General features: G+C 38.2%; 1 protein-coding gene across 2 annotated transcripts in view; it reads left to right on the forward strand.

Annotated features, from left to right (window-relative positions):
* stau2 (staufen double-stranded RNA binding protein 2) overlaps positions 1-23092 on the forward strand; it is a 174880-nt gene extending 151788 nt beyond the window's left edge. The window contains exons 14-15 of one of the 2 annotated variants that reach the window (XM_089125989.1): positions 19356-19444; positions 22706-23092. In XM_089125989.1, the coding sequence (XP_088982115.1) occupies positions 19356-19444; positions 22706-22799 (183 nt within the window). In that variant the 3' untranslated portion in view covers positions 22800-23092. Of the gene's footprint in view, positions 1-19355; positions 19463-22705 lie in introns of both variants that reach the window. The other variant, XM_089125988.1, reaches the window with a different exon arrangement.
* Positions 23093-26623: the final 3531 nt, after the last annotated feature.

Here is a 26623-nt window from a genome sequence, read left to right on the forward strand (position 1 = left end):
ATTTTAGAAGTACAACTTCATTTTCTACTATAAAGCAACTCTTCAGTATTGTTCATCACCTCGACGGACTGAACAGAAGAAATGAACTGTCTGGAAAAGATTTTCACGTGAAAGAAGGCCAATGGTAGGACAAAGGTGTTTACCAGAAAATTCCACCGATAATTTACATTTACCTTTATTCATTTAGCTGACGCTTTTATCCAAAGCGACTTACAATTGCTTCATATGTCAGAAGTCGCACGCCTCTGGAGCAAATAGGGGTTAAGTGTCTTGCTCAAGGACACATTGGTGTCTCACAGTGGATTCAAACCTGGGTCTCTCACACCAAAGGCATGTGTCTTATCCACTTAGCCACCACCAATGAAATTGAAACAAGCAAATCATGCCAAAACAACTATTTAAGCAATTAAAATGGTGTAATCCATTGTTTTGAATTTGATTTTCATTCGCAATGCTTCTTTAGGTTGTAGTTTCTCCCCCTCAAGCCGTTAAGACAGTCTTTGTTGTTTTTCTTTTTTTTTTTCATTGGAAAAATACTTTCATAACCAAGGCTGCTGACAAAGTGGGCGGGCACTGTTGCGCTGTATTGCGTTGTTATCTTTGTAACATGCTTACATTAAGCTCCAGCTCCAAAGAGTTCTTCTTTTTGGCAATGACAGTGTTGTTAGATAATGTCAAATTCTAAAGGAAGCCTAGTCTTTTTTGTGCCTCACGTGAGGAGAGCTGTTTATGTGCACCTTTTATAGATTTTTTTTTAGTCAAGTGGTCAAATTAGCCTTATTAAGATAGCTTATTAAGAAGCAGCTCACTTGGTTTTGGTGCTAATATACCCCAAGCAAACAATGGATGGCTTACAGTGGACATGGGGGCTGCAATCTCACTGGTCAGTTTATTATTTATGCAAATGACAGGAAGTGATTACACGCCCACACCAAACCACGGTTTCCTCACCGTTGAGCTTATGAAATAAAGGTCTTTTCCACTAGGTGTGCAGTGACATGACAGCTGCCTGCTGATAAGCAAACCTCCATTTGCATTTGTTATGCTTTTTTTCCGGTCTGCATATATGTGCTATGATGAAATCTATTGATGGTGAGGAAAAGAAATGGTTGTGGAGGGAAGCCCACCATATACAGGTGTCCGATAGGCCGGGTCCTCGTGTCCGCCCACAGTTTTCCATTTTGCTTTAGGCAACCTGTGCTGACCGGATTATAATATGAGGGAGAGAGGTGATAAAAGATGCTCCGGGCAGAGAGGAAGGGAATCCTATTTCCATGGTGGCATCCCTGTATCATAGAAAGTTTAACTGTATGATGTCATTGGAAGACTAGTTTCATGATTCATTTGTTAGAACTGCATTATTTCCCACTGTGAATCATTTGTGGATCAGAGTTTACGGTTGACTCAAGATGACTGACAAAGTGGTCAGTTTAGATGTGGACTCAACATTGATTTAATTTTCAATGATTTCATTAAATTCTCATTAAATATATAGTTTTGTTATTTATCTTTATTTGGTGCTTTAGTACCTTGCATATCTGTTTTTTTGATCTCTTGTTCATTTTCTTTCGCTTTTTTTAGCATGAAAATGTAAAATAAAAGTTCAAACAAGAAGTAAATCCTGTTATCGGTTAATTTTGAGAAAATTTGATGAAATTTGAAAATCCGGTTCCACGTAAGATGGATTTTGCAACGTTTGCTTTCTTTTCTGCCTAACAGCGTTAGTTTCATGCATGTTTCTTTATAGTTTTCAAAATGCAAAAGTGCAACATAAGATTTGATAACTACAGCAGGGAGCAAGATTTTCATACAGTTTTTTCTTTTCCCAGAAACAAGAAACAAACTTTTGTTTTACTGAAATATTTTCTCTTGGTAACTAAGCCTAACTTATTTATGTGATGTCATATCGTAGACATACACTAGAAAGATGATTTTCTTTTATTTCATGTTTTATTGCTCTCTGATTTATGGCGGAGCAGGTTAGTGTAAACATTCTCTCTGATTAATAGTATGAATGTAAGTATTAAATACAGGGAGTGACTGTTTCAAGATATTGAGGTATGCGGTACCCTGCACCTCTCCCATGTGGTTTGTGTTTTGACATGGGAGGTGCCATCCACGGTGTCCGAATGACGAACAGATAGAGCAGCCCTCTCCGGCCCTAATGACGCATGACACGCTGCTGCTTTTTGGGTCCTAATTTATGGCTTCCTATGTCAGCAGAGCCCTTCTCTCCAGGGAGGTTCAGGCAATTATTGACCCTGCATTCTGGACACGTTCCATGAGAAGGCAGAATCTGGAATTTTGATTACGGTTCTCCGGGCCTGTGTGAATGCAGATGTCTCGGACTTGTTTTAAACACAGTTCACTTACGTCCAATAACGGGCAGGTGTTTAAAAGCATGTTATTTCTTTTTCTAAGAAGAAATACATTATAATCGCCAATCTGGAAACGGTTCATTTTGATGTTGTGTAATTTGTAGCATAGGCCTGTATGTTGAGAAACATAATTTAGATGGATTTTATCGATAAAGAACGACTTTTAGGGATTGTTTACACATGCTGCTAAAGAATTCATGCACTTTAACTGTAATGGAGTAGTTTGGACCACTTCCATTTTGGACATTGATTTTAGAGCTCTACATGAATCTCACTTGAGGCATCATATTTCTCAGAATATTTTCCAAACGATCAGCCAACATAATTTAAATTACTATGGCAGATTTTTTTTTACTTTTAAATTATTGTTTTGTGCTGTTTGTAATCCATATTCTGCCTTGTTTAATGCCTTCTTCACTTGCGTACTATCATTTTTTTTTTACAAAAAACATTGAAGATTTATTCTTAAAAAAGTAGGTATCTGTATTTTATTAGTTGTAATGAAGTTAAGTTTCACCTCATTTTAGTTCAAAATGAATGTTATTTTAGTTCACAAAACCGCATTTTGACTTCATTTTCCATTTTTTTATATTAATTTTACTTTAAACCTAAAACCGTATTCTGGTAAAATGTGGGCAAAATAGTTTTGATTTATTTTAAAAAAAATACTTCCATTTATCTGAGTGGTACAAGACTTGGCTACTTTTCCTAAGTTTGCCTTCTGAACACACAATTTCTTTTTTACTCAATTCTACAATGTTCAGTGGGTGAAAATAAAACTCCTTAATCTTGTATTTGGGTCAAAAATGGGCACCCATAGAAATGAATGGAAAAAACGGTAATTTAGAGCACTCTAAAATAAGCCAAAATAAGACACCAGGTGACAGGAACGTCACTTAGGTTTTTGCTTTAAGAACTTATTGGAATGATATTTAAATGTAGTTAAAAAAATAAGAAATAAATAAAACTACATAGTAATTAATTTACATAGAAATAATTTACATAGAAAATATGGTACTTTTTGAAGTAAATAAAAAAAAAAAAAAAAAAAAAAACACCATAAATGGATAGACAAAACTTTATCGGAGACAGTGATATAACACTTATAATAAATCAAAATTAGGATCACACCTGAGTCTTCTGTACCCACATTTGTCCACAATTACAGGATTAAGGGCTATAAAGTGAATATGGTTTGAGGGTTAAAAAAAATAGTTTTTTAGTTTCTGTTAACAGTATTACTTGTTCCTGACTATTTTTTCACGCCTAAATCTCGTTTTTTTTTTCTTTTTCTCACCTGTCTGATTAGATAATCCTAAATCAGCAATTGTTATTGAGAGCATGTGTTCATGTGAAAGACAATGTGAAACGCTTAGGGGTTAGGGGGGCTTTTTATTTGAATCTTGTTCGCATAACAGGGAGCGGGTTTTATCTCTTCAAGCACTGAAAAAATTTAACGCTTCCACCCTGTGCTGAGTGCAACTGACGTTTTTACAATTAGCTAGGAGCCCAGCAGACGCGAGTTTAGAACGTGTTGATGAGCGGCAATAAATTACGTGTGAATGTGCGGAGCATTTATCACTCGCCGTTTTCACCATTATCGCTTCAACAAGAGACAGAAAGAGGGTCTCTTTGTTCTTGTCTGAAGAGGGGTTGTGTACTCATCTCTCTGATGCTCCTACAGAAGTGTCGAAATAGTCTGGAAGCTGGATTTGATAAGCGGCTGAAATTCCACATCTCCCTCCTATTGGTTTCTTCTTTATGTGTGATTTCACAGCCCATTGAGCCGAGGGCTCTGGTATGTCCTGCTTCCAGAGTGGCTCATTCGGAATGGTGCTCATCTGCTCCTCGTCTGATATCCGGCCTGTTCCAGACTTTATGGATGTGAAATATAGGTGGTGTAGGATGGGGAGCCTCTCCTCTCCGGGCGCTTTGGGCGCAGGGCGGCAAGTTTCCAAACGAGAGGCAGGAATGTCACTGTGAGTTGTCTCCAGAGCTTTGATGTCTGGAGAACGGTGGGCTTTCTGTGGGATCTTCTTTCCATCGGCCTCTCACATTACTGCTGCGCTCCGGAGGGCCGGTGGCAGAATGGATTTATATGCCCCTTTTAAAAATGGGAACAACTGTTTTTTTTTCCCACTGTACAATAACCTGCACATGCAGCTGATCATTCATAAAGTGATTTAGCAAAAGGGGTAGAACCCACAAAAATGATGATTCTGTCATCATTTGCTCACATTCATGTTGTTACAAAACATACACTGTTTTTTTTCTTTTTTGTGAGAAACCTTTATGTCAGGAAAGCATTATAAAAGTAGTCCCTAAAACAGTCCAAATGAATACTAATAGCAAATCATTCAGAATCAAATTATTCATTTCACTCTAAAAAAATGGTTCATATGTGAATTCAACATTGCTACATCTCAGAAGCAGAGCTAAGGTAGATTTTTAGTCAACACAATAAAGTTTCATAATTAAAACATAAAATTGACTACTTTTATGACACGTTTTTGGTGCTTTTGGGTTCATTTTGAATCTTCATTGTAATTGCATGGAAAAGAGCGGCCTCCACGTTCTTAAATTTTGTATTTGTTTCCAGAGGTGGAAAGTAACTTATTACAAATACTTTTGTTGGCGGAGCAACAGGGCAAGCTAGCTGACATTTGACGGACACTTTTCAAAACTACTGTGGTCGAGCCTTCCACTTCAGCCAATAACAGACAGATCTGAAGCGCTTCAGCCAATAGCAGACAGATCTGAAGCGCTTCAGCCAATAACAGACAGATCTAAAGCGCTTTAGCCAATAACAGACAGATCTAAAGCACTTCAGCCAATAACAGACAGATCTGAAGCGCTTCAGCCAATAACAGACGGATCTAAAGCACTTCAGCCAATAACAGACAGATCTAAAGCGCTTTAGCCAATAACAGACAGATCTGAAGCGCTTCAGCCAATAACAGACAGATCTGAAGCGCTTCAGCCAATAACAGACAGATCTAAAGCGCTTCAGCCAATAACAGACAGATCTGAGGAGCTTCAGCCAATAACAGACAGATCTGAAGTGCTTCAGCCAATAACAGACAGATCTAAAGCACTTCAGCCAATAACAGACAGATCTAAAGCGCTTTAGCCAATAACAGACAGATCTGAGGAGCTTCAGCCAATAACAGACAGATCTGAGGAGCTTCAGCCAATAACAGACAGATCTGAAGCGCTTCAGCCAATAACAGACGGATCTAAAGCACTTCAGCCAATAACAGACAGATCTAAAGCGCTTTAGCCAATAACAGACAGATCTGAGGAGCTTCAGCCAATAACAGACGGATCTGAAGCACTTCAGCCAATAACAGACGGATCTAAAGCACTTCAGCCAATAACAGACAGATCTAAAGCGCTTTAGCCAATAACAGACAGATCTGAGGAGCTTCAGCCAATAACAGACAGATCTGAAGCGCTTCAGCCAATAACAGACAGATCTACAGCGCTTCAGCCAATAACAGACAGATCTAAAGCGCTTCAGCCAATAACAGACAGATCTGAAGCACTTCAGCCAATAACAGACAGATCTGTAGCGCTTCAGCCAATAACAGACCGATCTGAAGCACTTCAGCCAATAACAGACAGATCTGAAGCACTTCAGCCAATAACAGACAGATCTAAAGCGCTTCAGCCAATAACAGACAGATCTAAAGGGCTTCAGCCAATAACAGACAGATCTGAAGCGCTTCAGCCAATAACAGACAGATCTGAGGAGCTTCAGCCAATAACAGACAGATCTGAAGCGCTTCAGCCAATAACAGACAGATCTAAAGCGCTTTAGCCAATAACAGACAGATCTGAGGAGCTTCAGCCAATAACAGACAGATCTGAAGCGCTTCAGCCAATAACAGACAGATCTACAGCGCTTCAGCCAATAACAGACAGATCTAAAGCGCTTCAGCCAATAACAGACAGATCTGAAGCGCTTCAGCCAATAGCAGACAGATCTGAAGCGCTTCAGCCAATAACAGACAGATCTAAAGCGCTTTAGCCAATAACAGACAGATCTAAAGCACTTCAGCCAATAACAGACAGATCTGAAGCGCTTCAGCCAATAACAGACGGATCTAAAGCACTTCAGCCAATAACAGACAGATCTAAAGCGCTTTAGCCAATAACAGACAGATCTGAAGCGCTTTAGCCAATAACAGACAGATCTGAAGCGCTTCAGCCAATAACAGACAGATCTAAAGCGCTTCAGCCAATAACAGACAGATCTGAGGAGCTTCAGCCAATAACAGACAGATCTGAAGTGCTTCAGCCAATAACAGACAGATCTAAAGCACTTCAGCCAATAACAGACAGATCTAAAGCGCTTTAGCCAATAACAGACAGATCTGAGGAGCTTCAGCCAATAACAGACAGATCTGAGGAGCTTCAGCCAATAACAGACAGATCTGAAGCGCTTCAGCCAATAACAGACGGATCTAAAGCACTTCAGCCAATAACAGACAGATCTAAAGCGCTTTAGCCAATAACAGACAGATCTGAGGAGCTTCAGCCAATAACAGACAGATCTGAAGCACTTCAGCCAATAACAGACGGATCTAAAGCACTTCAGCCAATAACAGACAGATCTAAAGCGCTTTAGCCAATAACAGACAGATCTGAGGAGCTTCAGCCAATAACAGACAGATCTGAAGCGCTTCAGCCAATAACAGACAGATCTACAGCGCTTCAGCCAATAACAGACAGATCTAAAGCGCTTCAGCCAATAACAGACAGATCTGAAGCACTTCAGCCAATAACAGACAGATCTGTAGCGCTTCAGCCAATAACAGACCGATCTGAAGCACTTCAGCCAATAACAGACAGATCTGAAGCACTTCAGCCAATAACAGACAGATCTAAAGCGCTTCAGCCAATAACAGACAGATCTAAAGGGCTTCAGCCAATAACAGACAGATCTGAAGCGCTTCAGCCAATAACAGACAGATCTGAGGAGCTTCAGCCAATAACAGACATATCTGAAGCGCTTCAGCCAATAACAGACAGATCTAAAGCGCTTTAGCCAATAACAGACAGATCTGAGGAGCTTCAGCCAATAACAGACAGATCTGAAGCGCTTCAGCCAATAACAGACAGATCTACAGCGCTTCAGCCAATAACAGACAGATCTAAAGCGCTTCAGCCAATAACAGACAGATCTGAAGCACTTCAGCCAATAACAGACAGATCTGTAGCGCTTCAGCCAATAACAGACCGATCTGAAGCACTTCAGTCAAAAACAGACAGATCTGAAGCACTTCAGCCAATAACAGACAGATCTAAAGCGCTTCAGCCAATAACAGACAGATCTAAAGCGCTTCAGCCAATAACAGACAAGTCTGAAGCGCTTCAGCCAATAACAGACAGATCTAAAGCGCTTCAGCCAATAACAGACAGATCTAAAGCGCTTCAGCCAATAACAGACAGATCTAAAGCGCTTCAGCCAATAACAGACAGATCTAAAGCGCTTCAGCCAATAACAGACAAGTCTGAAGCGCTTCAGCCAATAACAGACAGATCTAAAGCACTTCAGCCAATAACAGACAGATCTAAAGCGCTTTAGCCAATAACAGACAGATCTGAGGAGCTTCAGCCAATAACAGACAGATCTGAAGCGCTTCAGCCAATAACAGACGGATCTAAAGCACTTCAGCCAATAACAGACAGATCTAAAGCGCTTTAGCCAATAACAGACAGATCTGAGGAGCTTCAGCCAATAACAGACAGATCTGAAGCACTTCAGCCAATAACAGACGGATCTAAAGCACTTCAGCCAATAACAGACAGATCTAAAGCGCTTTAGCCAATAACAGACAGATCTGAGGAGCTTCAGCCAATAACAGACAGATCTGAAGCGCTTCAGCCAATAACAGACAGATCTACAGCGCTTCAGCCAATAACAGACAGATCTAAAGCGCTTCAGCCAATAACAGACAGATCTGAAGCACTTCAGCCAATAACAGACAGATCTGTAGCGCTTCAGCCAATAACAGACCGATCTGAAGCACTTCAGCCAATAACAGACAGATCTGAAGCACTTCAGCCAATAACAGACAGATCTAAAGCGCTTCAGCCAATAACAGACAGATCTAAAGGGCTTCAGCCAATAACAGACAGATCTGAAGCGCTTCAGCCAATAACAGACAGATCTGAGGAGCTTCAGCCAATAACAGACAGATCTGAAGCGCTTCAGCCAATAACAGACAGATCTAAAGCGCTTTAGCCAATAACAGACAGATCTGAGGAGCTTCAGCCAATAACAGACAGATCTGAAGCGCTTCAGCCAATAACAGACAGATCTACAGCGCTTCAGCCAATAACAGACAGATCTAAAGCGCTTCAGCCAATAACAGACAGATCTGAAGCACTTCAGCCAATAACAGACAGATCTGTAGCGCTTCAGCCAATAACAGACCGTTCTGAAGCACTTCAGTCAAAAACAGACAGATCTGAAGCACTTCAGCCAATAACAGACAGATCTAAAGCGCTTCAGCCAATAACAGACAGATCTAAAGCGCTTCAGCCAATAACAGACAAGTCTGAAGCGCTTCAGCCAATAACAGACAGATCTAAAGCGCTTCAGCCAATAACAGACAGATCTAAAGCGCTTCAGCCAATAACAGACAGGTCTGACTCGGGTGCAAAACCAATCAAAACTTTCAGTTCGGCTGGGGGGTGAGGCTTTCAAACCGCGCTTTGACATTCAATCACTGGCGCTCTTGTTTGAATCATTATCGTTAACATTTCAATATTTCAGTGAATGTAAGTGAATTATTAGCAACTCCTGAAATATGTAATCCCATTGATAATACCAGAACACTGAGCAGTTAAAGTAAATAAAAAACCTCGGCTCATAACATGGACGCAGTTATTGCACTGATGGAGCGAGAACAATGTAACTTAAGTGTCTAAAACGCACATATCAATTAAATGGTAAAGCTTGCCCTCTTTAACAATACAGTTAAACTAAATGTACGAAGCAAACGTTGTACAAAGCTCAACAACAGTGAAATAAGATTTGCGTGATTTATCTGTCAACCATGTAAAAGTGCAGTTCGTTACAATAGCATCAATTGATCAGTAGAAGGGAAAAAAGTGAGTATTTAATTAATGTTCACCTGTACCCCACTTAATTTTTCTTTCTTTTTTTTTTTTTTTACTATAACTTTTTCTATTCATAGGCTATTGTTCTAAATCTAACTTTTTTATGGGTCCTGTCACCTTAACCTTGATTCAAATTAAACATTCAAATGAACTTTCCTGGATTTACTTTTCAAAATCACAATACATGTCAGTTTCATGTTTCATGTTGCTTCTTAACCGAGTGAGAATATAATTTTATTAAATTATATGTTACAAGATCACATTGCAATGTTGATTCGCATTGCATTAAAGGTTAAGAGTAGTAAAAAAAAAAAATAGAAAAATAATACTAAAGTACTTTGTAATGTAGTTACTTGAGTAGTTTTAAGCAAACTTCTTATTTACTCTTACTTGAGTCCTATCATTTTTCTGTACTTCTACTTGTATTCAAGTAAATTATTACTTAAGTAGCAATACTTTTACTTAAGTACAATTTGTTAGTACTCTTTCCACCACTGTTTGTTTCCCACAAATGAACGAAAGTAACACAGGTTTTATTCATTGAGATTTTAAGTCATGAACTATAAAGTTTTATTAATCACTCTTCTGTGAGAATAGTTAAGTCCACACCACAACAATTTTGGATAATGACACAGAGTAACAATATTGTTAAATAACTTCCAGAGCGTTTGTTTTTTTTAATTGCCGATGAATGATAAAAACACTAACAGCCAATAAGAATCTATCCAACTTTAAAAAGCTTAATCATTTAAAGTGACAGTGCACAGAAAGTTTTCATGTCTTGGTGTGGACACCAATGTAGTTATCGTTCTAGTTATCTTTAAAGTAATAGTTGTTGGTGTTTAATCATGACAGAATTTTCATATTTTGGTGAACGGCCCCTTTAAACCACAGTAAAGAGATTTTCTTTCGTCTCCCCTCCTTAGCGGCTGTAATAATTGTTTAGTCTAGGATGAGATATGTCACAACTTCACCACTGTGAGTCATACATAAATTTGAATTCTTCCATTTAACTCTGATCCTGTGGCATTAGCTATTTGACGAGAAAGCAGCTCTGACTCTTTTGATGTCAACAGCCTGTACAGTTGTGTAATAAATAAAACAAAGAGCAGGATTTGTGTTTCCATTCACTCACGCGAGCTTTGGACGGCTCAGAAACCCATCTGTTGGACAGTGGAGAAAAAGCCCACCGGTGTTGGAGGGTGAGCCCGAGCAGAAGAGATTGTGTCTGTGTGTACACCTGCAGAGTGTTTGATTGCGTTTCAGATTGTGGGCCTGTTTATAGTGCTGCCAAACACGCAGCGAGCGGTTCCTCGTCGTCAGTGGTTAATGGAGGACTAAATGGGCTGTGTCTTCAGCAGCATGTCTCATAGAGATGAGGTGGCAGAGAAAACAAATGATGAAATGCCGATCAAAGGCCAGCAGGGGACCAGGACTGATGCTCTTGGAGTGGACCGTGGATGAGCTTTGGTGGGAAGCTGTGCCGGACCATGGGAAAAACCCACCGGTCCACCAGATGAGAGCTTCATCTCTCCCCAGTAAAAACAGGAGATGATCAGGTCTAATAACATACACTACTACGCCCATCTTGCAAATGTTCCCTCTAGTCTATACAAAGAAGTGGGACTGAATGTTCTCAGAATCAAAGACACTTATGCTCATTGGAGCCAGTGCAGTGGTTCCCAAAACTTTTTTTGTAGATTTTCAAGCACCTTCGTCCACTCTCCTTGCTTGAACTTGCTTTTCAAAATCCTATAGGATTTATTTGAATTTGTAATTAATTCATACTATAACTTTTTTATACAACACACTTTGGCCTCTCTTCATTACCCACCTTTGTACTGCTGAATCCGAGGGAGAGATATGCCTCATTTTTATTTCTTTTTTGTCTGGACGCAACCAAGCGGATATTGCGGATCCAATTGTTCTTTGTGTAAGAAATTGCTTGAGCGTTTGACGTACGTCAGATATAGAATGGGAATCGGTTTACTGTCGGGAAATTGTTGTTGCACCGCAGAATCGTGCAATATTCATTTAAATTTTTGCACAGCTCCCTGCAATACTTAATCCTGATTCTTCAATCGGGCCATCTAGTGGTCTGTAATTCCACAACCACCACCACTGCAACTGATAACAGATATTTTGTGTTCAATAATTTAATTATGTGGCAGGTAGCTGAATAGTATGTGGGATAATTTTGAAGTGAGGTCTTGTATCACCCTGAAAATGTTTCTTTTGCATAACAATCTGCTGACTAAACACTATTCCCTAGTCTACAACCCCCATCCCAAACCCAACCCAACCACTTGCCTTAGAGTAAGCAGAGATAGATTGAGCCTTAGTGCTTATGTGGGAAATGCTACCCTGTCCTGAATCCTGTCCTCTTCTAGCAATAAAAAAAGATAAAAAGGCTCTCTGGGGCTAATTCACCAGTGATTTGTACCAATATTGTACAATATTTCATGCTTACAACTTAACATGCAGTCCAACTTAACCAGACTTTCATACAGTGGGCTCCACCAATATCAGCACTCTTGGTAAATATGAGGAAAACCGACTGTAAAAATTTCTCCTCGTTGTCTTTCATTCAAAATATTCTCAAAAATCGAACCTTTAATTAATGTTTTCTGAAATCTATTGCACAATTATTGACACACCTACAAATTCCAAAGTTCGCCTGAGGGATCAGGAACACTTAAGTTTCACTGGGCTCTAAATATGATGTGACATACAGGCCAAAATCCTATAGGCATCCATCAAGACCTGAACATACAGTACATGTACAGTGATGTGTAAAAAAAGGTTTTTGAGATGTACAAATCACAAAATGGCTATAAGATAATAGTTTAATTGTTGGAATACTCTTCTTCCACGATCTGGGTAATTTTTAAGAAGTTTGAATCATCTGGAGATGGTAACAATCTTCCTGTAAGAGGATGTGTGTCTATATTGGCCCGACACACCCTGAGGAGGATGGTTCGAGTCACCAAACTGTAAGGAAGAAGTTGGAGAATTGCTGGTAGTTGGGTCTTGGGGTCAGAACGTTTCCAAAACTATAATCACCTATATAACCACGTCTGGTTTGGGAAGTTTTTGGTGACATCTATCAGCACTCTGCACCTAGAGGCATTACTGGAGCTTTCAGAGGGACTGGGGTTTATGGTCAGATTAGACCAAAATAAAGCTTTTTAGAGAAACACCTGAGGTGGGTTTGGCATAAACAGAAACATGGCCATGTAGAAAATTACCGCATTCCCTTTGTGAATTATGCTGGTGGATCTTTAATGCTGTGGGGCTAATTTTCTTCCAAAGACCTTGAGCAACTTGCTAGGAAACACGGATAATAAATCACCACATGACTGACCCTGGCAGGAGGCTTAAACTGGGCTGTGGTTTGGAACTTCTTACACGACAATGATCTAAAGCGCATCTCAAAATAAACAACAGAATAGTTCACTGACCACAGAATGAAGGTTTTGCCATGGACATAGCAGTCCCCTGACCCAAACCTCATAAAAAACCTGTGGGATGAGCAGAAGAAAGGAGTCCACATGCATGGACCTCTGAATCCGAAGGATCGGGAGAGATTCTCTATGGAGGAATGAACGTTTATTTGTACATCTTTCAATCATGATTGTATTTCATTGCTTTTGAAGTTTTGTATGTTTATCTGAATTTTATCTTACTCTTTGGCCATATTAATGTCAGCAACTGCACTAAATTCCATGTTTTCTTCCTCATATACTGTATATGAGCTGCATATTCTCACTATATCATACAATATGGCTCAAAAAAGCCTGATGTATCAAAAATAGTATCAGCCTTTTTAGTATTTGTCAGTCTTTACAGAGATAAGATGAAATTTTATTAAAAATACACTTATATTTAATAATTTATCAGATGCACAAATAATGAAAACTAGCATTTTATTATAAAACAACTGGTAACACTTTACAATAAGGTTAATTAGTTAACAGTCAATATAATAACTAATATGAATTAACAATGGGCGATACATTTGTTACATATTAATTGTTAATATTATCAATCAATCAATCAATCAATCAATCAATCAATCAATCAATCAACTTTTATTTATAAAGCACAATAAAAACAACAGTAGTTGAACATTGTGCTGTACAGAAGAAATAAAATATCGTAAAAAAAAACAAGACTGACCGCAAAACTAATGAGAAAAGGGGGGGGGGGGGGGGGTTACATCGAAACCACCAATTTGACCATTCAACATTAGATCAAGGACACTTGTAGGCCAGTGAAAACAGGTAGGTTTTTAACTTAGATTTAAAAACAGACTCAGTGGATATTAATCTTAAAGATACAGGAAGACTATTCCATAGTTTTGGACCAACAACAGAAAAAGCACGGTCACCTCTATATTAGAGAATACAAATATAGCTGTTCATTTTATGTTCATGTTAGTTCACAGTGCTTTAACTAATGCTAACAAATACAGCCTTTGGTTTTAATAATTTATTAGTAAATGTGTCCATGTTAACTAATGTTGACTAATGAACCTTATTGTAAAGAGTTTCCAAACAACTGATAATAAGGAACTCTTTAGTGAATCTTAAGTGAATTAGGTGCTAAAACAACAGTGCAAGCAAATAAACAAAGGTATAAGTTGGCGCAATTCATTTTTAGTGAATCCCTCCCGCAATGTCTTTACTTCAGGGACCAAGTGAATGTAGTTAATGCTTGCTTTCTACGCTCCATGTCCGTGAGTGATAGGCTGTCAGATTCTCTCCACTTCAGCTTGAAGGCTTCCATGTTATCCTTGTTGGATGCCCCCCCTGTGAGAGCCAGGTCGATAGAGGTGCTTGGCCCTGTCGATCCATCACCTCCCTCCCTGTCCGTAAATTGGCCTCAAAGGCATAGAGCTCATCTCTTGGGGAAAGCGCCACTGTTTAGCCAAGGCAGTGAAGGAAATAAAAATGCAATCAGTGAAACCATTAAAGCGGCTTAGAAAAATGACTCCTCACTGTCCTTTGACAAAGTCCTCCGTTCGTCTCCCTCCACGCGCCCTATTAGTCCGCACCGAGATATTTAGCTTTGACACATTCCACATTCCGCCTTTTTTCCCTTCGTTTGAATCCAACGGTGAGCTGATGAATGCGTCCCGCAAAGTAGCGCACGTCAAGATTTATCGATCGAGCTCACTAATGCCTTCGCTGAGTGGTGGTGTGTGTTATCTAAAGCAGGGGGAGAGATGTGGGGGTGTCACCTGGGGTCCCGGGACAGCGCTACTTCTGATCTGATGTTCTCAACGAAAGAGATTGACCACTTCCAGGTTTGGAGGGCTAGACTAAACATATTTCAGCCCATCAGTGATTCAGCCAGCTCACTCTATCTATCTCATTAGAAAAATAATGATGTAATTGACTGTTGTTACAATAGATAGTCGGATATTTATCTTTGAGCCTGCTGTTTGGTGATGGGCCGCCGGGCCTTTATCACAAGCCTGTCTTCTCCCGCTTGATTCATGGTCTTTGTCTGGCAGTGCAAAAGCAGATGCTGCTTATTTACTCAGAGACTGTAATGGCACACACACACACACACACCGGTAATTACCCTTTTGATTGCAATTTATTGGCCACAGGAGAGGATGAGTTATACGCTTTGTACCGTAGAGGAATCTGCATCCGAATCCATCAAAAGGCTAAGCTTACACTCACGTCTCAAGCCTAATTTTTAGCCAGCATGCGTTGCTTTGGGCGCAAGGCTGTTTAAACATACCTTAGATGTCAGAGTCAAAGGAGGTTTTGATTGAATTTGGAAAAAATATTTATCAGGCAAATTGAATTCATGTTTTGGAATGGTGTTGTTTCCATATCGTGCATATGTTCCCTGTAAAGTAAATGAAATGCATATTGAAGTTAAACTGCTGAGTATGAAGTTGGCCTACAGATGATTTATACAGCAGCATTCAGGCTCTCTTTTTCATAGCAGTCCTGAGAACTGTTCGTTTACCGGGAAAGCTCAGAATGCCTTTAAATTATCGTCTGGAATATTGAACAATTTCCTGGCTGAAAAATGTCCTCCTTATTGAGCCTTCTACACACTTGTCATCAATCACCCGACCAAATTTCATTTAAACCTGATTTATTACTGGTCCAAACGCCGCTGGGAATTTACATGCATGCACTAGGTAACAGACGTACAATATGTCCCATTATAGATAAGGGCTCGTTTTCACAGATTTCACAACTTGATAAGACATTCCACACATAAAACCCCCCAAAAGGGTTCCTTAAATGGATAAATATATGTGCCGTGATAGAATGACTTTTCAGCGTCCGCAGTGATTTGACTGTCGTCCCTGCAGATGTGATGGCATAAACTCACTTATGTGGCTCATTGTCATGGGCTGCACTCATTTCCTGTGCTTTGGCCAGCTCATCTCAAATTTTCACATTAGCACATGATGAACAATTCTTTGAGATGTTAAGTCAGAGTCTGGGCTTTTGTCAAGATTCTGTGAGTAGGATTGGATTTGTTTCAGGCCTGTCCTATTTATTGACTTTGAGGCTTTCCGACTGGCCTTGAAAAGACACCATTTAAGCCACCTTAAAAATATATGAACATCACTGCAGTCGAAATCATTTTGCAAAAAACATATTTGATTTATTATATATGCACACTACTGTACAAAAGTTTGACTTCAGTAAGATTTATTTTGAAATAAATTGAAACTTTTATTCTGTAAAGATGCATTAAACTGGTCAAAAGATGTATAATACAAGACATTTTTAAGAAATTACATTCTTTTAAACTTTATCTAAAATGATTTGGACACTTCTCGATTACTAAACGTTAGTGGGTTGTTTGCAGATGCTATTTGGTTTGATGTACATCTAAATCAATAGCATTTTAGACATGTTTAAGTGTAAATGAAACATCTAAATACTTTTTCGGACCACTATGTACTATATTCTTTATAGTATAATTATGATTGATGTAAGATCATGTGATATATGATGCATAATACTTATCAAAGTCTGTTCTATCTGATATGGACACACACACATATAGGGTGCCTGACACAATTAGCCTCCGTTATTTGATCCAGCCAAATCCTGATTAATCAGGGTGAGGAATGCACACACATCTGTGCGTGTGTGGTGTCCACGCCTCATGAGTGGGTTGGGGTGCTGGGGGGGGGTTTGGGTTCAGAGGGAATAGGCTGTCAGCTGTGAGAAATATGTCATGGTTGTTGCGTCCCAAGCAGCACATCTGGTGCTCATTGGCAGGATGCTGGAGAGAGCATCAACCCCGACATCCAGGTGGATCTGCCAATTCTCAACCCGCTTCTGTCACTGCGAGGGTCTCCCCTCAGCAACTGCACGCTTTTCTCGCACTCTGTCCCTCTTCAGCCATGATTCTCAGTCATACTCGTTTTATTTTGACCGGCTGAACGAGGCTTTAGGGATTGTGACAGACATGCCGACTATCATGTTCTGTAAGATTTCTGAACGTTCACTTGAGAAGAGAAGCATCTGCCTGTAATCTCTGATGGCCAACTCGCATTCAGTCCCACAGGGATACACTTCCTTTTTATAAATGATGCATTTAAGGCTATTATGGCCTATGTACATTTGATAGGGCTTGGTAAAACCAAACATTTATTTTGGAACTTGGATTCAGTTGTCCACCTCTTACAGATACATGTTGAATGAAAGTGACAGAAAGAGGAATTTGTTGAATGTCACAACAAAAGAATTTCATTTGTCTAACAAGTTTTAGGACATTGGGAAATTACATTGATAATATTAACTACACGGATTAGTGATTTTTATGGTTCCTTTTTAACTTATTCGATTTCCAGTGTTTTATTGTTAACTAAAAATTTAATCAATTGAAATAAAATATTAGATTAGATTAGAAAAACTTAAACTTAAAAATCTTCCTGCAACTAACTGAAATAAATAAATTGAAGTACTTCAATTACAAAAACTTAATGAAGGCAAAATACACTCACCTAAAGGATTATTAGGAACACCTGTTCAATTTCTCATTGATCCAATTATCTAATCAACCAATCACATGGAAGTTGCTTCAATGCATTTAGGGGTGTGGTCCTGGTCAAGACAATCTCCTGAACTCCAAACTGAATGTCAGAATGGGAAAGAAAGGTAATATGAGCAATTGTGAGCGTGGCATGCTTGTTGGTGCCAGACGGGCCGGTCTGAGTATTTCACAATCTGCTCAGTTACTGGAATTTTCACGCAACCATTTCTAGGGTTTACAAAGAATGGTGTGAAATGGGAAAAACATCCAGTATGCGGCAGTCCTGTGGGCGAAAATGCCTTGTTGATGCTAGAGGTCAGAGGAGAATGGGACGACTGATTTAAGCTGATAGAAGAGCAACTTTGACTGAAATAACCACTCGTTACAACCGAGGTATGCAGCAAAGCATTTGTGAAGCCACAGCACACACAACCTTGAAGCGGGTGGGCTACAACAGCTGAATACCCCACCGGGTATCGCTCATCTCCACTAAAAATAGGAAAAAGAGGCTATAATTTGCAAGAGCTCACCAAAATTGGACAGTTGAAGACTGGAAAAATGTTGCCTGGTCTGATGAGTCTCAATTTCTGTTGAGACATTCAGATGGTAGAGTCAGAATTTGGCGTAAAGAGAATGACAACATGGATCCATCATGCCTTGTTATCACTGTCCAGGCTGGTGGTGGTGGTGTAATGGTGTGGGGGATGTTTTTTAGGCACACTTTAGGCCCCTTAGTGCCAATTGGGCATCAATTAAATGCCACGGCCTACCTGAGCATCGTTTCTGACCATGTCCATCCCTTTATTGCCACCATGTACCCATCCTCTGATGGCTACTTCCAGCAGGATAATGCACCATGACACAAAGCAAGAATTGGTTTCTTGAACATGACAATGAGTTGACTGTACTAAAATGGCCCCCACAGTCACCAGATCTCAACCCAATAGAGCATCTTTGGGATGTGGTGGAACGGGAGCTTCGTGCCCTGGATGTGCATCCCACAAATCTCCATCAACTGCAAGATGCTATCCAATCAATATGGACCAACATTTCTAAAGAATGCTTTCAGCACCTTGATGAATCAATGCCACGTAGAATTAAGGCAGTTCTGAAGGCGAAAGGGGTCAAACATAGTATTAGTATGGTGTTCCTAATAATCCTTTAGTTGAGTGTATAAAAAAATATAATAATAAAACAGCCATTAAAATTCAAATGTATTTAATTTTGCTGTATATCAGCACACAATTTCAACCACATTATACTTAATGTTTTAATATTTTTCAGATTTCAGTTTTATTAGAGTTCTGTAAAATGTATTGTTCTTCATATATGAAATACAAATGTCTGTAAGTGTCATTTCAAACTAACAACAAATATATTTCAATCCATTTTTATTCTATTTCAGTCCTTTTATGTTACTTCACCAGTTTTAAACTTATGGACAAACTGGCTTTGGACTCATTGACTTTCTGGAGCAAAACAGGATATTAGTTACACCTGTGTTATCAGATGTTATTATTTCAGCACACTTTGCCTGCACACTTGATTTATTGCTAATTTTTTGCCTATCGGCCCACAGCGTGGCTGATCGGCAATGTGAATCCCTCTCATTGGCTGGAGGAAATGCAAGCCAGAAAACGTTGACCTAGTAACATTAGATAAACGTTAGATAAACAGAGATCTGGAAAGAGCCAAACAAAACAGAGAGAGCAGAAAGTGTCCTGTCAGTCTCAGGTTTCTGATAGTAAGTGTTATTTAAAAAGCAGCTGATGTGTGTTATGTTGTCTTACTCAAAGCCATCTGTTTCCTTACCTCACACAGGCTGCTCTTAGTGCCTTGAAACAGCTGTCAGAACAAGGACTGGACCCAGTGGATGGACCAATCGAGGTGGAAAATGGATCATGTGACATGTATGTACACACAGAGCCGTAAGTACGCCTCTTCACCCGCACCCCCACCAACACCTCCATTTCAGCGAGGATCACATATGTAAATGACTTCAAACCAGAAGAAATCTGTCATGTCTCGATGACGTTATAGAAATGACAAGTGCTCAGAGGCAGTCTGGGTAGCCATTGCTTTTTATATAAACTGTTAGGAGATTCTTGAGATGATTTAACGAAACGGACATGATTTATACCTTTTTCCTTTTAAATATTTACAGATCATCATGTTAGCAGCCTTGAAATGCTTCCCATGTGTTGTTCCAAGCAGAGTTAGCTTAATTTAAGCCAATATATTGACCTGATTCTGGCATAAACCAGAATTAAATCAGTGTTTTGAATGCTGTTCTGAAATTCGTGATGTAAGAACAGTTCATTTCATAAGTAAATATAAGTTTATTTATTGTCACAACTGTCACTGTGTAAGTATACAGCACTTTTCGAATGATTAACTATAAGTTGTGTAATAAGGGTGGGGACACAAAATAAAATGCATCATCTTTGCTCTTGAATATTAATTTTGCGATTTGACAGTCCTAATTGATTTGCATAATGGAAGATCTTATGCGTCTGTTTCGTTAATTAGTTGTTTTATGTAACCGGCTGCAGTGTTTTTTTTTTTTTGCGGTCAAGCAAAACAAAATTCTCAAAATATGATTTCCTACCCCAAAAAGTGAAGGAGAATCTATACAGATATGGCGCTCCAGTTACAATGGTCGCTTTTCACCTGACAAAATGAACTTAATAAAATTGGTGCGAGACGTCCAACATTCAACCCGAAAATAGTCACTAAACAATTGCAATAACTCCAAAGCTATTAAGTTAAGGTAAAAAAAACAAAAAAAACAACTGCATAGTGCTGCTTTAATTTACTCTGTGAAAACTATGCAGTGACTTTTATATGTTTTTTAAGGAAAAATAACTATCATGATATATATCATTATCGTGAAATAAAATTACTCATATTGTGATATAAGATTTTGGCTATTGGAAGGAGCCCTTAAACTTCCTGTTTCAGTAGGAAACATGTCAGCGCAGGAAAGAGAACTACTTGTCAACCCATTTTATGTGGTATTTAGTTAGTTCACACTCGCGCACACACACACAGCATATCAGTGGCAGGTGGAGCTCCTTTTCTGATTTGAGCTGCAGAGACGGACATGATTTGTCCTTTAAATGTCAACGTCTGAAACCTGGCAGCTCATTTCACTTAATCACTAAAAGGATTATAGACACGCATACACACACACATACTGTACACTGGCTGAGCTTATCACATTCACAGAGTGCTTGATGGTCACGCACACACTATGCATTTTCCTTCTGTGGTGTTCCCCACTTCCCCAATCTGTCGAGCAGCAGTGGAAACCCTCACACCATTCAACTTCATGTCTTTTTGCATGATCTTTATCCTCCTGTAATCAGAGGGATTGCTGTGGGAAAAATGAATCTCTGTCATATCCGTGATGAACAGGGCGCTGGAGAATGAAATACGAGAATGGAAATGATAGACACACCAGAACGGAAATCACACCAACCCGTTCAAGAATATTTTCATAGTAGGTGTGCCTAGGAAAAGGTTAAAGAAATGTTTATTTACAGTGGCTTCAGCTTCTCAGTGCAGTCGTGAGCTAGAACAGAACAAAGAGGAAAAAGGACCCAGCTCAGCAGCCCATGTAGGTCACAATGAGAGGGGCTGATGGGAGGGAAATGCTTCAGTAAGAATCTTTAAGATCCATTCTGCTGCTCCTCACTGCTTTTAACACTACCGTTCAAAAGGACAATTTTTTTGATCAATATGTCAAATATTATTACAATCCGAAATAATGTTTTTCTATTTAAATGTATGTAAAGTGTCATTTATTCCTGTGGTGACTGCCGAATTTTCCGCATCAGTACTCTTCAGAAATCATTCAGATATGCTGATTTGCTTCTTAGGAAACTGATTTGGTGCTGTGCAATATTTTTGTGGAAACTTTGATACATTCTAAAATAGAAATCTTTTTCAACATTAAAAAAGCCTTTACAGTCACTTTTGACCAAGTTAATGCGTGCTTGATGAATTTGACCATACTTTTGAATGGTAGTGCGCATTATGAAATATGAATTAATAATGTTTATTATTTATTTCATACTACTTAATTGTTTCAGAATTTGCCTTTATATTTGTTATGGATTTTATATGTAATTCTATATTTTGTATATTTTATGTTAATTGTGTTATTTATTTTTTAATGTTTTTAGGTTTTGTATTTTTGTATTATATATTTATATTATTGTATTGTATTATTATTAGTGCTGTCAAATAAATGAATCATGATAAATTGCATCTAACATAAGTTTGTATATACATACATACATACATACATACACATAACATATATTTACATCTAACATAAGTTTGTATATACATACATACACATAACATATATTTACAAACTTTTATGTTAGATGCGATAAATTATGTTAAATTGATTATTCAATTTGATAGCACTGTTATTATCATCTAACAGCATAATAATAGGGCCGTCAAATCGATGAATCGCATTTAACCTTCAAATGGTCTTCGTTTCCTGTTTACACTTCTGGGCTTCGGGGTCCCCAACAATTGATTGAGTAATTGTACACAAAAATATACATTTTTAATCATACAAATAATATATCATTTTTTTTTCTCATCTATTCATTAATGCTGTGTTTTTGGAGATATAAAGTACTTTTGTATCCATTTTCCACACAATTCCTTGCTTGCATATGAAATATTATTATTTTTTTATTATACATTGCATGTATGCTCTAGTACTAGGCCTTCATTTCTGTGTAAAAATTTTCAGATTTATGCCGGAATTTTTTTTTCTTCTTTTTTTTTTGACACATGAAGAAAATATATTTAGTTTTTTCACATTTCCTATTCATTTCAATGTGGGGTCATATTGACCCCGAAGACCAGAAGTGTAAACATTTTTTTACATACCTTCAGAACAACCGAATCAAGCCCAGTTGTTTTTTTAGATGAAGGGAACCTTTTTTTTTATTAAGTAAAAGTCGATTGGGGTCGTATAGACCCCATGACCCGATTGAGGGCTACAATAAAAGTTTGTAAATATATGTTATGTACACACATAATAAATATTTACAACATTTTATGTGAAATGCGATTAGTCGATTTGACTAGTCGATTATTGTTATCTAACAGCATTGGTGGTTAATCATAATCTTCATTTGCAGCCAAGCGAAACGTCTGGCCGAGAGGACAGACAACAAACCGACTAACTCAGGCACCACTGCTCAGGACTGCAAGGATTCAAAGGCCGTCGTCTAGGAGCTGATCCCACCCTTCTGCCCCGAAAGCCCCCACGACCGCCGCTGCATCCTTCTACACGTGTCAACATGCAATATGGTGGATGTGTCCCATGAATACGAAATGACAAAAAAAAATGCATTCTTTGAGTCTATGTGAAGACAACACTATCTTAACACAACATTTATTTACTCTCGAGTTAACTAAAAAGAGCAAGCAAGTGAACTTAAAAAAAAATTGATAAAAATGTAATGCATGGTAATGTGAATGAAAATCAAGGGAAATTTCCCCATTTAATAGATGTTTGAATATTATTTTCACCTTGCCTCGAAGTGATATGGATTTAAACAGGCTTATGTCATGCCATTAGTATAAACAAAACATTATTGGGGAAAACAAAGTTGTGTATCTTAGTTGGGGGGGTTATATTATTTTCCTTTTCTCTTTAATCTATGAATAATAATGCTTGAGTATTTAAGTATTAACCAATGCCAGTGCTGTGAAGTCGTAGTTGTTGTCTTCATATATAGTCACCCAGCTTACCGTGTATGCTGACATAAAGCATTCATCTATCTATATGGATGTACATGACTTGTAGAAAATCATACGCAGAGGAAAAGAAAAACATATACTACGAGTGTAAACCAATGGATAAAGCTGATGCTAGAGGTGAACAGCACAGGATCACGGCGAAACAGCTGATACACGGTATCCAGTTGAACAAACTTGCCTCTTGCCTTCTATAAAGTTCCTTGAAATGAGAATTTCATTCAAGGTTCTTGACAGAAACACAAGAGGCCCTGCGTAGTGATCCGTGCCTCTTTAGCAAAGTCCTGTTTGATGATTGTTCTCTTCTTCCTTCGGTTTTGTCCAGCACATCTACACCTATGTTGTGTGTTGTATTGACTCGATACATCAACTGAGTGCTTTTAAGGACTGCATTCTGGAGAAAAGAGAGGCTATAGACAGGCTGTCTTTTCGAAACGAAAGAGTCGTAGAATTATCTGAAACTGGTAACTCACTGGAAGAGTGTTTTTCTCTCCCTTAAGATATACAGTTTCATAACAGACTTGTCAGTTACTTAAAATGCAGTAAAATCACATCAGTTCATGTTGAAACCATTGTTGTCTGTTGTCTTCTTTTCCAATCGATTTGACATTTTATGCCGTGATGTTTCTATATATTTCCAGGTTTAAGTGGTAAAAGAAAATCACACATTTTATCCTAGATTTTATGAAAGTACATAAATCCTGAAAAATTGGTATCTAACACATCTTGGTAAGTTCCGAATAATCATAGTCTTTGTTGCGACACAACCGGATTCATATTTTCCAGCCAACACATGGGTGTGAATTAAAAACCACAGGCGATTTGCTCAAGCATATGGCATAGTGCTGTGTCATACCTAAAGGGACTTTAAGCCTCAGTAACACATGAACGGTCATCCACGAGTGTTTCAGGCATTGCAACAGCGGCCTAAAAATAAATCCATACTTATAAGTCCATTTGGGATCACCAAGGAAACAGTCATTCATTCATAGCTAGAGGAAGACTCCTTCTCTATGTCATAGCCATATGTCCAAGCTCATATTCTTCAGCAAGGAATATGTGGTCATGTTATTGACATTTCAGTGCCATTTTGCAGGCAACAAATGCTCTATTGTTAATAGTGTAGTGATGTATGAAGTACCACTCAACACAGAAATCATTTTCAAACATAATGTGGTAAATCCATGACCAACTTGAACCCATTGCGAAATCGGAATGGGGAAATCTTTCGCTCTCACTTGAAATTTCTGATTCCCAATGAATGATTGGATTTTGCCCACAAAAACTGTTCATCAAACTGTAAATGTGACCACACCTTTATGTAATACATCTTAGCAAATGTATAGCAATATGCTAAAACAAACAGAACACCTAAGAAAGTATGTAGCTACTTGCTAAACATCACTCGCAACTCAGCAAATTGTATAGCAACACGTTAAAAACACTACCTTAGCACTTGTCATAGCAACATGCTAAAAACACTCAGAATTGTCATATATAGCAACATGCTAAAACACTTAGTACCTTAGCACTTGTCATATTTAGAAACATGCTAAAACACTCAGAATACCTTAGCACTTGTCACATATAGCAACATGCTAAAACACTCAGAATACCTTAGCACTTGTCAAATTTAGCAACATGCTAAAACACTCAGAATACCTTAGCACTTGTCAAATTTAGCAACATGCTAAAACACTCAGTACCTTAGCACTTGTCATATATAGCAACATGTTAAAAACACTTAGAATACCTTAGCACTTGTCATATATAGCAACATGCTAAAAACACTCAGAATACCTTAGCACTTGTCATATTTAGCAACATGCTAAAACACTCAGAATACCTTAGCACTTGTCATATTTAGCAACATGCTAAAACACTCAGTACCTTAGCACTTGTCATATATAGCAACATGTTAAAAACACTTAGAATACCTTAGCACTTGTCATATATAGCAACATGCTAAAAACACTCAGAATACCTTAGCACTTGTCATATTTAGCAACATGCTAAAACACTCAGAATACCTTAGCACTTGTCATATTTAGCAACATGCTAAAACACTCAGAATATCTTAGCACTTGTCATATATAGCAACATGCTAAAAACACTCAGAATACCTTAGCACTTGTCATATTTAGCAACATGTTAAAACACGTAGAATATCTTAGCACTTGTCATATTTAGCAACATGCTAAAACACTCAGAATATCTTAGCACTTGTCATATTTAGCAACATGCTAAAACACTCAGAATACCTTAGCACTTGTCAAATTTAGCAACATGCTAAAACACTCAGAATACCTTAGCACTTGTCAAATTTAGCAACATGCTAAAACACTCAGAATACCTTAGCACTTGTCAAATTTAGCAACATGCTAAAACACTCAGTACCTTAGCACTTGTCATATATAGCAACATGTTAAAAACACTTAGAATACCTTAGCACTTGTCATATATAGCAACATGCTAAAAACACTCAGAATACCTTAGCACTTGTCATATTTAGCAACATGCTAAAACACTCAGAATACCTTAGCACTTGTCATATTTAGCAACATGCTAAAACACTCAGAATATCTTAGCACTTGTCATATATAGCAACATGCTAAAAACACTCAGTACCTTAGCACTTGTCATATATAGCAACATGCTAAAAACACTCAGAATACCTTAGCACTTGTCATATTTAGCAACATGCTAAAACACGCAGAATACCTTAGCACTTGTCATATATAGCAACATGCTAAAAACACTCAGAATACCTTAGCACTTGTCATATTTAGCAACATGTTAAAACACTTAGAATATCTTAGCACTTGTCATATTTAGCAACATGCTAAAACACTCAGAATATCTTAGCACTTGTCATATTTAGCAACATGCTAAAACACTCAGAATATCTTAGCACTTGTCATATAGCAACATGCTAAAAACACTCAGAATACCTTAGCACTTGTCATATTTAGCAACATGCTAAAACACTCAGAATACCTTAGCACTTGTCATATTTAGCAACATGTTAAAACACTCAGAATATCTTAGCACTTGTCATATTTAGAAACATGCTAAAAACATTTAGAATACCTTAGAACTTGTCATAGGTTATATAGCAACATGCTAAAAACACTTAGAATACCTTAGCACTTGTCATATATAGCAACATGCTAAAAACACTCAGAATACCTTAGCACTTGTCATATTTAGCAACATGCTAAAAACACTCAGAATACCTTAGCACTTGTCATATTTAGCAGCAACATGCTAAAAACACTCAGCATACCTTAGCACTT

Source organism: Pimephales promelas, chromosome 22 (assembly GCF_988280905.1).
Source record: "Pimephales promelas chromosome 22, fPimPro1.hap1.1, whole genome shotgun sequence".
NCBI lineage: Eukaryota > Metazoa > Chordata > Actinopteri > Cypriniformes > Leuciscidae > Pimephales > Pimephales promelas.